Below are 12,649 nucleotides of genomic sequence, written 5' to 3' on the forward strand. Positions count from 1 at the left end.
AGGTAAGTTGCTGTTTCTCTCCCCCTTGCAGCACCTGCTAAAGCCAGCTCCATCTCTGACAAGTTCTAGTTACTGAGCATGCCGGGCCTCCATTTTATGGCCAAGTGTAACTTGCAGCTGAACATGCTTTGGTTAACCCCACCTTTCCCAAACAGGGTTGGCCCACATCGTCCTAACCGTGCCACTCAGCCGCCTTCCCAAACTAAATCGTCCCACGCCATCTCATCCCATCCTTAGCCATTTCCTTAAGCCCACCAAGACGGTATAAAACCCCAGCGCCCGTCTTGTTCAGGGAGACTGATCTGAGGCTTGCCTCCAGTCTCCTTGGTGGCTGACCACGCTATAAACCCTTTCTTTTCTCGAAACCCTGGTGACGCAGTATTTGCTTCTGTGTGCATTGGGAAAATGGGCCCTTTTGGTGGTATCAATTTGGCAGCCACAAAGGGGCAGTCATGAAGACCCCTGTCCAAGACTCCATGGCCCCTGCAGGACGGAGTTTTCCAGTCGTTGACCTTGAGCGGCAGCCTGGACCAGGTGGTCTCTAGGCTTGAACACCAGGACTTTGTCCCATTACCATCAGCATCATTGGCCCTTGGCACAGTTGAGTTTTGAGAAAAGAAATGGTTCCAGATAAAGACATCTTCTGGGTGAGTAACTTTGGTAAGGTACCTACTCTTATGCAAAATTTGTCTGGTCTCTGGTTATGAGTTCAGGTACCACTCTCGTTACTGGGTTAAGGTTGAGGGTTCAAGTCCCACCTTAGTCCAACCAGGTTATATGGGGTTCAGGTTCCAGGCATGTGAGAGTCAGGTGCTAAAGTGCTCTCACTCGGGTGTGGGTTCAAGTCCCACTCTTGTCTCCCTGTTATTGGTATACTGGCTATAAGATATTTTGTTAGTGCACAACATTCTGACTCCCTTTTCCCAGAGTGTGCACATGCTGTAACTAAGAATCAAGCTGGTGCTGTCACATTTGCAGAAAAGGCACAAAATTATAGTTTGAACTGAAAAGTTTTTATTTCTGTTTCTGTGGTTTTGTGTGTGACTCACGACTAAAGATTTCATTTGAAGCTATAAGCTTTCTATGTGTGTCTGTCTGTCTAATATATACTTTTTCCTACCTGCAGATGGTAATACCAAATTTTTAAAAAATTCTTAAAAGAGCTCTATTCAAATCAGTTAAAGATAAATAAGCACGTACTTGTGTGTGTGTATATATAGATTAGTACTCCTGGAGTTCCAGAAAAGAAACTGAACTTCTAATATTTCCAATGTAAAAAGAGTTTTCATAGAATTAAATATCAATGTTAAAAAAATGTAGGCACATTATCGAGCTTGAGGGGTTTAATATCAAGCTCCTGGCCCTGACTGTTCTGGCCTTCTGGGCACCGGGGTTCGGGGTGCTGGTGCTTGTGGTTGCTGTGGACAGCCTGGCGTTGGAGGGGGGACTGCCGGGAACATCACGAAGCGGCACCCCCCCAACCCCCCCCACCTCCCCCCCCACCCCCTCCAATGCTCTTTTCCCTCTAAGAAAGCAAAGTGCCCTTCATTGTGACTGTGAAGGCTGCCCCGGGAACAGCAGAGGCTTCTCCAGTTGTCCCCATCATATCTTTAGGCAAATAGATCTGATAATTAGAAACAATTAAAATGGGGAAATATGGGTGCTCATAGGTACTAGGGCCAGCTTATTTATCTTAAATCCATTACCCTCATTAGCCCTCTTCTCCAAATATAGAAACAATTCAAATGGTGAGTGTATAAACTGAGCCAGTTAGAGCAGCCATGGGGGAGGTAAGGGTTTGGCTTGGAGCACTTTCTACTAGTTCTGAGACTTGAATGTGATAATCACGATGAAAATGTTGCAAAGTATCATTTGTCCTGTAAAGGGTCTTTATTCACTATGGCACTCCAAGGGAATTTCCCAATTTGGAATTATTTTTTCTCTAATAATATTTTTGTGGTGGTAGCCACAGTAGTAAGGGGGTAATTAAATACAATTACCTGAATTTCAAAAGGTCCAGTAAATAAAGAAAAATGTCTTTGAGAGCTATAGAAGAGTTTTCCTGAGTTATGCTTAAAGACAAATTAAACAATTGTAGTATAGTTCCCATCGCCTGATAATCAGTATGCGTTTGAGATTGGTTGTTCATAATTTTGAAATGTTATGAGAACAAAGAGGGTTTTAACCTACAATGGAGGAAAAATATAGAAAAACCTGGCTGCTTTTATAAACCTGCAATTAAATCGTAGCTTAGCCGTAATAATAAACCAGACCTCCCTACTTATCTTCAGGAAACTGTTTTGGAAATTATTATTAACATATGTTACTGGAATACTGATAAAAGGGTCTGAGAAAAAAACAATATTTCTGAAAATCGTCCCAAAAACAGCTGTCTTCTCAGCTTTCAGTGTTAAATACAATAAAAACCTACAATTTTATTCTACTTAGGTATGTTCTCCCTAAATTTATGTAGGCCTACTAATAAGCCACATTATATTTATTAATCCTTAAAATGATGTAAAATGTAAGTTTGTGCCTAACAAAATCGAGTTACTACTGTGAAAAACTGTATTTTAAGAACTTCTGTGTTATGTAGGGTGTTTGAAGACAATTCAGAGATCCTTTTGGTAACTTAAGGTACCAGAAAAGAGGTATATAAAGTATGCAGGGTTTACTTTGTTAAGGAAAAGGAGCATAGTTTAGTCCTATATTAAAATGACTGGTTTTTCCAAAATGAGAAACAGAAATGTATAAGACAAAACCTAAACAACTTTTATTTGTCACATACAATGCTGGCTAAGATTTGATAGGCTTATGTATAATTTTTAAGAGCTTTCATATCAAACAGTAAATTCATGCAAAAATAGAGTTTGAATTTCTGTCTTAAAATGATGAGGTTTCCTTGGATTATTAGACTTACTGGTGAGAAATTATAAAAATATTTTTTTCCATCGTATAGTCTGCCTAGAAGACAAAAATGTCATATCAGAATATATTCTTGTTGATGTTTATTTTGACCTTATCCTCCTTTATTGTTTTAGAAAACAAGTCTGCTTGCTTTTAAAAGAACTGAGTTTTTTCCCTAACCTTGTTTAAATAAGGAATCAAATGTTCTTTCACAGTGATCCACTTTCCTGTTAAGCATATATTCAAACCTGATGACTTTTGACATTTTCTCTTCTCAAGGCTAAACCCTAAAGAATTTTAAAATATTTTGTAGAGGGCTCCATGAAAATCATAGGGGATTTATTCTTTCACCTTGTGAAAAAGGAAGCCTTAGAAAAAGTTAAATTCGTTTGCTATGTTCTGGTTTGCATGGGAAATGTTAAATGAAAAGGGACTTTTTAGCCTTCTCTAGATTGAATTAGGATGGGTGAAATGTCGTTCATATGAATATTTAGAAATTGTATAGAATTCCTAGAGATTTGGCAATGGTCTCACTGTCAATGATATGCCCTGGTCCCAATCTGCATGGTATTAAACAACAGACTCTTGTTATTAGGCATGATTTTATTTGTTCTTAGAAAATTCTGCGTGTCACAAGAACAACCAAATCTTGTCAGGGACATTGTTTTACCCTGATGCTTCTCTAAAAAGTACATGATGTCAGCTAAAGGATAGTTTCATCTTCAGCAAGGAGGGACTTTAAAAGAGAAGTACGTCCAATAGATAAACTATGTTCTGCTGTTAATTAACATACCCCCAGAAAAGTGTAAAGGTGAGACTGAACAAAGTTTTGCTGTGGTCTGTGGTTGATGACCTCAGTGTAAGTTAATTGTCACATGTTTTTATTTCTGGAAATAGCTTCTTTTAGAAAATTCAAATAAGGGAATTAAGGCCTAGATTGTAAGCTCTTGTAGCAGCAATATTTGTTCCTGGGTTGTGGTCATTATTTCTAATATTGAGGTGCTTTGCTCCATGTTTGTGTGACCTGGTAGCTCCTTGGAACTTTGGGTGTCTTTGTGATACTTGAGGCTCAGAGTTGGAGTTTCCCAGCTCTGGAGGTACTGCAGGAGCAGCGTTCCTCCATGCAGCAGTTGTTGAAGAAGCTGAAAAAGGGAACAGACTTCAATGGAAATGTGAGTGGGGCTGATCTGGTTAGGACTAAGGTAAATCAGAATACAGGGTAAGTGTATTTTAGGACTTTAATTTCTTTGCCAGTTTACTGCACACTACATGATTTAACCTTCTTGGTCAGTTTAATTAGACAACCTAACTCAGCTTTATTTGACATGGAACTTAGAATAGGGGATAAGGACTCTGTATTCTGTGCAGGTTGATGTAACACCCTGAAAACATTTCGAAGTGTTAGGTCTGGACTGGGGATGGAAAACATGGAACTATTAAACTTCCCTACCTGGGATAGGTTCCCAGTGCATCAAAACTGTAAACAAGGAACTTTGGAAGGTTTAAACCTAAGATCTACTCCTTCCTGGAAAACAAATTATCCCCATTTGAACTTGGAAGAGGGAGACCGATGAAAATAAACTCTGGAATATATGAACCTTCCTCATGAAAGGAACTATGCTTAGAAGCCAAGCCCTTAACCCCGAAGCTTGTACTTATGAAACATTTCTGTAATGATGAAACTACGCTTTATTATAATTAATGCCTAAGAGTCACCCCCTGAAGAAAAACCTCCTGTTGCTCAATTGTCTCTCTTTCTAAGCCACACTCCACAAATAAACTCACCGCCTTCCCCGCTAGGTGGGACGTGACTCCCAGGGATGAGCCTCCTGGCATTAAGAGGTTAATAACAAATTTTGGTCAGTGATGCTTTTGGAGAAGGATCTTGATCAAAAGGGGGATATATTAAAACAGAATAGAGTTTCTATGGCTAAGAAATTTCAAATTGAGTCAGGAGGTCATTCTGGAGGATTGCTCTATGTGAGTCTCAAGCAGATGTTGCAGGCTACCACAGTGTGCAAGGCCTTGAGCAGCAGTGCTCTTGAAAGACCTAGGGACAACTGGACTCTAAAAACCAGGCATGTAGCTACATGGAATCAACAATGGACCAAAGTTTGTGCCCCATTCAGGTACATGTTTTTTTGTGTTTGGATAACGAGAGAATATGGCCTAGACATTGCCACTACAGATAACCAAGGTTTAACTCCTACTACTTTCCTAGTCTCCTGAGCCCTGACAAAGGGGCAGTATAGGATTTGTAGCCCCCTGGGGGAAATTTGCCTATCATAAAGTAACTATACAGACCCTCACTCTGGTTATAGAAAACGTAACTGTCTCCATGGCCATGAGTCCATGAGTATTAAGTATCTGTGGAAACCTCATGAACTATTTGCCTTTTAAAGGATTTGAAGAAGGCATACTTGATACCCAGGTCACAGTGTTCCAATGTGTAAATATTTGGTTAAAAGGCCAATGTACTCTAGGATATTTGAAGCCAAATACTTCAGTATACCAACATACTAACCATTTCCAGCATGAACAGTCACCAGGCGTAAGCATAGCTGGATTAGGATTAGGACTACTAGCTCCTTGAGCTGAATTTGCTTACCATGAAGCACTTTATACAATTTTAACTATCAGTTGAGGAACTTGCCACCTCCACTGCTGCTACTTTTGAGGCTATTCGAGCTTCTTTTGGCACATGTTATCATGGACAATCAGATAGCCTTAGACTATATTTTAGCAGAGCCAGGAGGATTATGCACTGTAGCAAACACTTCTGCTGCACTTGGATAAATACCTCCAGCCAGACTGAGCTAAATATATAAGAGCTGTACAGTCAGGCTGCCTGGCAGCATACGATTAATAACCCAACTACACCAACCTTGTGGGAGTTAAGTTGTATTGGACTCAGCTGAAGTCCAATAATAGTATAGCAGTGCTTCTTATGTTTGGACTTTTAGTTCTAAACTTCGTTGTCGAATCTGTATCCCAGAGCCTGCGGTCCACTGGGCTCTTCTACCCTGCTGCTGTCCTCAGAGAACAGAGGGAGCAGCCTGTGCCTGAACAACCAGATGAAGCAGGGGAATGGACACCCCAGAGCCACCTCCTCAGCCCAGGACCCAAGCTTGCCTCCAGATGTTCTATTCCTTGAATTCCAGCCTAGGCCCCAGAGTCAGCAGGAAGTAGCTAGAGTGATCATCGCCCCTGATTCCTCAAGATTGAGGAAGGTGCCAGCTGAAACCGGGGGGACTGCAACTGCCACTTAGCAACCCTTTTGAAACTGCCATTTACTAACCCACTTTTCAGAGTAGCCCCTCTCTTCCTGATCTGTAGAAGTTTCTAATTCTCTTTTGTTCAAATGTCCACCTCCTCATGTAGGAGGCTTGCTGCCCCACAAGATAAGTTACTGTTTCTTCTCTTCCTTGCAGCACCTGCTGAAGCCTAGTTACTGAGCATGCTGGGCCTCCATTTTAAGAACAAGGATAGCTTGCAGCTGAGCATGCTTTGGTTAACCCCACCTTTCCCAAACAGGTTGGCCCACATCGTCCTAACCATGCCACTCAGCCGCCTTCCCAAACTAAATTGTCCCACACCATCTCATCCCATCCTTAGCCATTTCCCCAGACTGTGTAAAACCCCAGCGCACGTCTTGTTCAGGGAGACTGATCTGAGGCTTGCCTCCAGTCTCCTTGGTGACTGACCACGCTATAAACCCTGTCTTTTCTCAAAATCCTGGTGACGCAGTATTTGCTTCTGTGTGCATTGGGTAAATGGGCCCTCTTGGTGGTATCAACATCAAAAGAAAGTTGAAAGAAGGATTATTATAGTGGAAAGGCTAGTAAGGAAAAAAGAGCCGAAGAGAGGGAAGATATTCTAAAAAGATGAAAACAACAATATAATTACTTGATTTTCCTTCTTCTTGAACCCTACGTATTTTCAGGCATCTACTCTTTGCCATGTAGATATGAACAATGAAGCTGGTTCCATCCCCAGCTTCAGTTGTTGGTAACTTCTGATTAAGCTAATTATTATAATCCCATGTCCTATACCTGTGATAGGTTTATGAAAAGACACGTGACCCAGTTCTGTCCAGTGCAATCTCTGGGGCAATATACTAAGAGACTTATGGGAAAGATTGCCTCTCTTCTAAGAAAAGAAATAAAGAAAGAAACGTTATGCTGGCTCCTGGAACCACTATACTGGAAATGTTTTAATTGATTTCATATTGTAAATATTTAGGTATTACCATTTTGTTTAATTCAATGGCTGATTAAATATATATATTTTAAGTGGGGGTAGTTCCTAATTTATCAAGTGTACCAAATCAAGAATATATTTAGAAACAAAAACAGAAAATCCAACTCTCAGTTTGTTTTTTTAGCAAATAGGGATTTACTTATCTCAGGCATCAAGAAGTCGGAGTGGGGACAGTGGTAGATACTCAGTGATGTTTCAGACACCCAGGTTCTTTCCACTTTTCTGTTTCTCCATCCTTAGCTTTCGTTCTAATGCTTGTAACTTCACTATCACAGTAAGACTGCTACATCTCCAGGCAGGTGGAAGGGGAAAAGCAAGGGACAAAAAGGGTAAACGCATTGAGTCTGCCTGCTTATCAAGAAGGCACAAGCTTTCCTGGAAGCTCCTCTCTGAAATCTTCTGTTTAGGTCTCATTGGTCACCCCTAATTGGAAAGTGGCTTGGGAGAGGCGGAGGTCATGAATGGGATTGGCTTAATAACCAACCGTGCCTATCATTCTGTAATTTTGTGTTTTATTGGTTAGTGCCTGCAGTGTCTGTCTAATCTATCTTTTAATTTAGCTGCGATTAATTCAGTAGCTTTTCTCGTTTTTGTTTGTTTTATAAGCTAAAGCTAGTTTATTAGACTCACTAGGTAAGACATTTCATTTTCTTTTTCCAAAATTGGGACTTCTAAACAAATATGTAAATATTAATTCATGCAAATTAATATTTTCCATTTGAAGCAGGCATTGTGGTAATTTTTAAATGAGGCTTGTAGTTCTTGTGTAAAGTTTTTCTATCTTAGGAAGAAGAGAGGAACTGTTGAATGTTTGAACTGAGTTCCATTATAAGCATTTTATTAATACAAACTACCTTTATCAGGGCCTCCTTTTGAAAAAGAAGATGCGTAGTTCATTAAAAGAAAAAAGTGAGCATATTTAAGCTTAATATCTGATATTGCATTCAGGATTTGTCTACACAGATTTACCTATTCTTAAATTGTATGTGGAGCTCGGTTTCCTTGTGTCCCCTTCCCAACCCCACCTCCATCCTCTTTTACAGATATATTTGCTCTCAATCATTGATGTAAATATTATGAGAATATTTAAAGAGTAAAAGAAAATGTAGTTTCAGATTAGCTGCTTGAGGTGGAAATAGATACCTTCTGTAGACAAGAAGGAATATAGGTGTAAATGTCGAGTAGGATGGGGTTACTTACCATATAATGGAGAATGGGCAGAACATGTTCTGTCTTTGCTAATTTATGGAAGTTTCCAATGGAGATTGGACCTTGATTCACAGCACACCTCATCTTGGGATTCTAGATCCAGGAAAGATGCAGACAAACAGCTGCTGACACTGCTAAGCTGAATGCTAGTTCAAGTTCAACTCAGGAACTGAAGAAATTAAATGAGGTTTTTATGTGTTCTTACTCACTGTATTTTAATGGCTTTGGCCAGAGAGGCCACAGACCACAAGTGACTAGATTATGAAGTAGGTACACTGCAGGATTGTTTTAAGAGGGAGAACCAGATTTTAAAAAGCTGTTTTACTAATATTTATCGCTCTCAGGCTTTCATGGTACATACCAGGATCTCTTAGCATATGACTTTATTTTTCCTAATCTTATTATGCAAGATAGGATTGGGGACCCAGATTATTTTGTTTCTATGTCTGAACTAGGGAAAAAGAAAACTTACTAGTGTATCTCATAGTAGTTACATTGCCACAAATACTTTCATCCAGTTTTTTAAAGTTATTTACAGTAGACTGTACTATTATGTTGAGGCTAAGTGGAAACAATGACCAGATTCTTAATCATTGTCAGGAAACTGCATTCAGAGAATGAGAAGAACACCCCCACTGGATGAATTGCAGCCACCACCATATCAGGATGACAGTGGTTCTCCCCACCTCTCATGTACACCCTCAGAAATTGGGGACAGTAAATGTGAATTTTCCCACTGCAGCAACAGTCCAAGATGCTCATATAACAAGTGCCCAAGTGAAGGAAGCACAGGTCATGAAATAGAAAGTTTTCATAATAAAGGATATGAAGAAGATGTTCCAAGTGACAGCACTGCAGTCCTGAGTCCAGAAGTAAGTAAAATCACATAGAATTTTTAAAATAAATGTTATTTGGAGGATAATGATACATGCTCCTCGGTAAGAAGACTTGATTACATCGCTATCTTCTCCTTTGCGGCTTATGGTACCAGTTTCCATCCTTGATCTAATTGTTGTCCAACAAACTTCTCAGGGCTGTCCCACCAGTCCCTAACTACCCTCAAAAAGGAAAACAGATTAAAAATAAAGAAACAGACATGACTGAAAAACCATCTTCCCTTACTTAGGCTTCAACCTCAAGAGAGGTTGTTGGGTTTTTAAAACTTGCTTTATATAAACATCCTGCAATTACCTAATTATTTGTTTCACCTTGGGGTTATTATTTATGTTTGTGTGTTTTTAAATTATTTTTAAATTTTATTTTAGATTTTTTACTATTTGGAATGTGTTGATTAATGTTGTTTCGTAGCTCTTTCAGAATACTGTTTTTCATACCATAGACTGTGGAAGGAATGAGTGAGGATCAGCTTTACTAATGAAATTTGACTCCACTGCATCATGCATTCAGAGTGCTTAGTTGGTAGACTTTTAAGTTTCTTACTTTTTTGGAGCAAAAATATGAAAGGAACAACCAAAATAGGTGTGCTGCACTTTTGAAGTCTTGCCATGTTCTAAAAAGTTTGTTATAATCTTTCTATTACGTTGAAAATTATAAAGGTAATCTAAGTTTTCATAAGGTAGTGTTTACTTTTAGGATTTACATTCCTTTGAGTTCCCGATTTCAAATTTTCACAACTTTCTCCCCAGTAACATTTCATAATACTGTAGTATGTCAGTGTTCTTCCTAGAGCTGTCTGATCTGCTGCCAAAATTAAATAATGGAGGTAGTTTCCCAATAGAGAGAACAGCTAGGGATAGAATTTCCTTAATTTTAAGTTTTTCTTCTTAAATTTAAAAAAAAACCACTTTGTATATGTTACTACTTTTTTAGTATTTCTAGTATTATAGTATCTGACTTAGAAGAAAATTCGACATTGATTGATTTTAATACTAGAATTTTGTGATGCCCCACAAAAACTGTTTCTCTTGCTCTATCACCTTAACTAGTTTGAGATCTGTTTTGTAAATCTGAAGACTATATAGAGAGCCAAGTTAGCAGTAGAGCCTGGATTGTGGCATTAACACAACAATAATAACTATCACCATTTGTGCCTGGAATTATTCTGTGAGCTTTCTGTAGTCAGCTCATTTAATTCTAACATATTCAGGAAGTTATTTTTTCCATTTTACAAATGAAAACATTGAGACTCAGAGTTAATCAGTTTGCCCAAGAGCAATTCTTAAATGGTGCAACTGTAATTCAAACCCAGGTCTGCTGATCTACAAAAACAGTGCTCTCAACTATATTATATTGCCCCTCTTAATCTAAATTGTTGTGTGGAAAATTACTTTAATGCAGCAGTACCTTACAGGTACACCGTGAGGCAAGCTATCCCAGAGGATTCACAGAGCAAATTAAGTTACTCACATTATGTGCAAGTCACCCACCCATGTGTGTGTGTGTACATACACATGCATGGGTGCATGTGGATGTTTGAATCTGTTTCAAATAAAAAGCAGGAAGTAATTGGAGCAAGATGAGGTAGGTTAATATGCTTAGGACAGGGTACAAGTGGATAGAAGGACCACATGGTGTGAATCTTGGTTTATGCAATGTTCATATGTTCTCTCTCAGGCTCTCTGTTTATTCACCCCTTTCTGTTGATGGTGTCATAACAAGGACCAGAGTTGAGATTTGAACTAAGTTGCCTTGAATCAATAACACACACTCGTTCTACGAGTCAGATTTAGGGGCAAGTACACCTGGCCACCACTGAAACTTGCCAGTTATCCTACTAGACTAAAACAGATGAAGGTTTTATCTGCATTTCTTAGGTAAAGTACATGTGTGACACAGCTATCAGCCCAGAAGTGGCATGATCATGGCTTGAGCCTTCCATCTCTTTCTATAGGTAGCATTCATTTGTTGCATCATATTTTCTATTTATTCTGTCTTTGGCATGTCTTACAGGTGATTAATGTAGTTACTGTCTATATATAACACGTCTTCTGATTTCTACCTATTTCTCACAAACTACTTCCTTATTAATTATAGTTAAAACATCCTATGAATTTTCTCATATTTCATGAGCTACTAACTTGCTGCCTGTGTCAACATTTCTTATGAGTTTCTTCCATAATGTTTGTTTTCATGTCTTATATAACAGCACTGAATATTCAGCAATACTGTATATAAAAATTACCTAAGTATTTAGGTGTAGAATATTGTTTTCATTTGCCACAGAGGTTCCAATGCAAAGTACCAGAAATATATTGGCTTTTTATAAAGAGTATTTACTTGCGGTAAAAGCTTACATTTCCAATACCATGAAAAGTCCAATTTGAGGTGCCGTAAGAGGCACTTTTTCACCAAAGTCAGCTGCCACGTGTTGAAGCAAGATGGCGGGCGATCTCTGCCTGCTCTCTGCCTACCCCCCTGGGCTTCCTCTCTCAGCTCAACTATTCTGCTTTCTTCCCAATTTCAGCTGCAAGCTGGCATAGGGCTCTTCTCTTTTCAGGCCTCCTATATCAGTTTTGTCTGTCCACGCTCTTCCCAAGTTCAGCTATAAGGTATCAAGCAAATGGCTAATCTCTTTCCAAGGGCCTCAGCTCTTTGAGCCTTCCCCTTTCTATCACATGGCAGGATCAAAAAGGACGAGCTCTCTCTTTTCTTGTGTCTTATCAGTGTGAGTCTGTTTATATCAGACCCAGCGAGGGGGTGGGGACTCAAGTCTTGCCTTACTGATATAGTCAAATCAAAAGCCCTAAAGCGTCTTAACAGGTAATGTAATTAAAGGCCAATTAACTGAATTTAATGCAATTAAAGGATATCACACCCAGAGGACTAGATTAGTTTATAAACATAATCTTTCTCTTTCTGGGATTCATAAAATAATCTCAAACTGCCACAAAGACTATGGCCTTAGTATAAAATTCACTCTTCTGGTTTTCTGAGTTTCTTTTGCTTCCTATCATCCTGTTAATGGAAATATAATGGTTATTATTTACCAAATAGAAAATTCTTACTTTCCTTTTAATTTAATCCAGGACATAGCTATTTTAAAACCTATCTACTTATGCACTTGGACTGGAAGAGGAGAGAGAGTTCAGAAGAATTCCATGGAAAGTTCATAAGTGCTATTGATGACCTGTTGCCCACTGAAGATTATTTAATTTGATTTAGGTACCTTGAAAGGAAGGATTGTTTTCTTATTAACTCTCTGCAAAATACAAATAGTAGCTTTTATCCATAGAGGTCCCACCCTCTGGGTTTTGCAAGAATTGTCAGGTTACCCAGAAAAGATTAGGGAGACACCAAGAGTAATAAAATTCAA

The 12,649-nt window shown here is 39.0% G+C and overlaps 1 protein-coding gene across 3 annotated transcripts in view; it reads left to right on the plus strand.

Moving 5' to 3' along the window:
• SYT14 (synaptotagmin 14) overlaps window positions 1-12,649 on the plus strand; it is a 274,064-nt gene that overhangs the window by 172,881 nt on the left and 88,534 nt on the right. For all 3 annotated transcript variants that reach the window (XM_004476234.5, XM_023584002.3, XM_071207709.1), the window contains one exon: window positions 8,977-9,248. In XM_004476234.5, coding sequence (XP_004476291.1) covers window positions 8,977-9,248 — 272 coding nt within the window. The remainder of the gene's footprint in view (window positions 1-8,976; window positions 9,249-12,649) is intronic.

This window comes from Dasypus novemcinctus, chromosome 13 (genome assembly GCF_030445035.2).
Source record: "Dasypus novemcinctus isolate mDasNov1 chromosome 13, mDasNov1.1.hap2, whole genome shotgun sequence".
Classification (NCBI taxonomy): domain Eukaryota; kingdom Metazoa; phylum Chordata; class Mammalia; order Cingulata; family Dasypodidae; genus Dasypus; species Dasypus novemcinctus.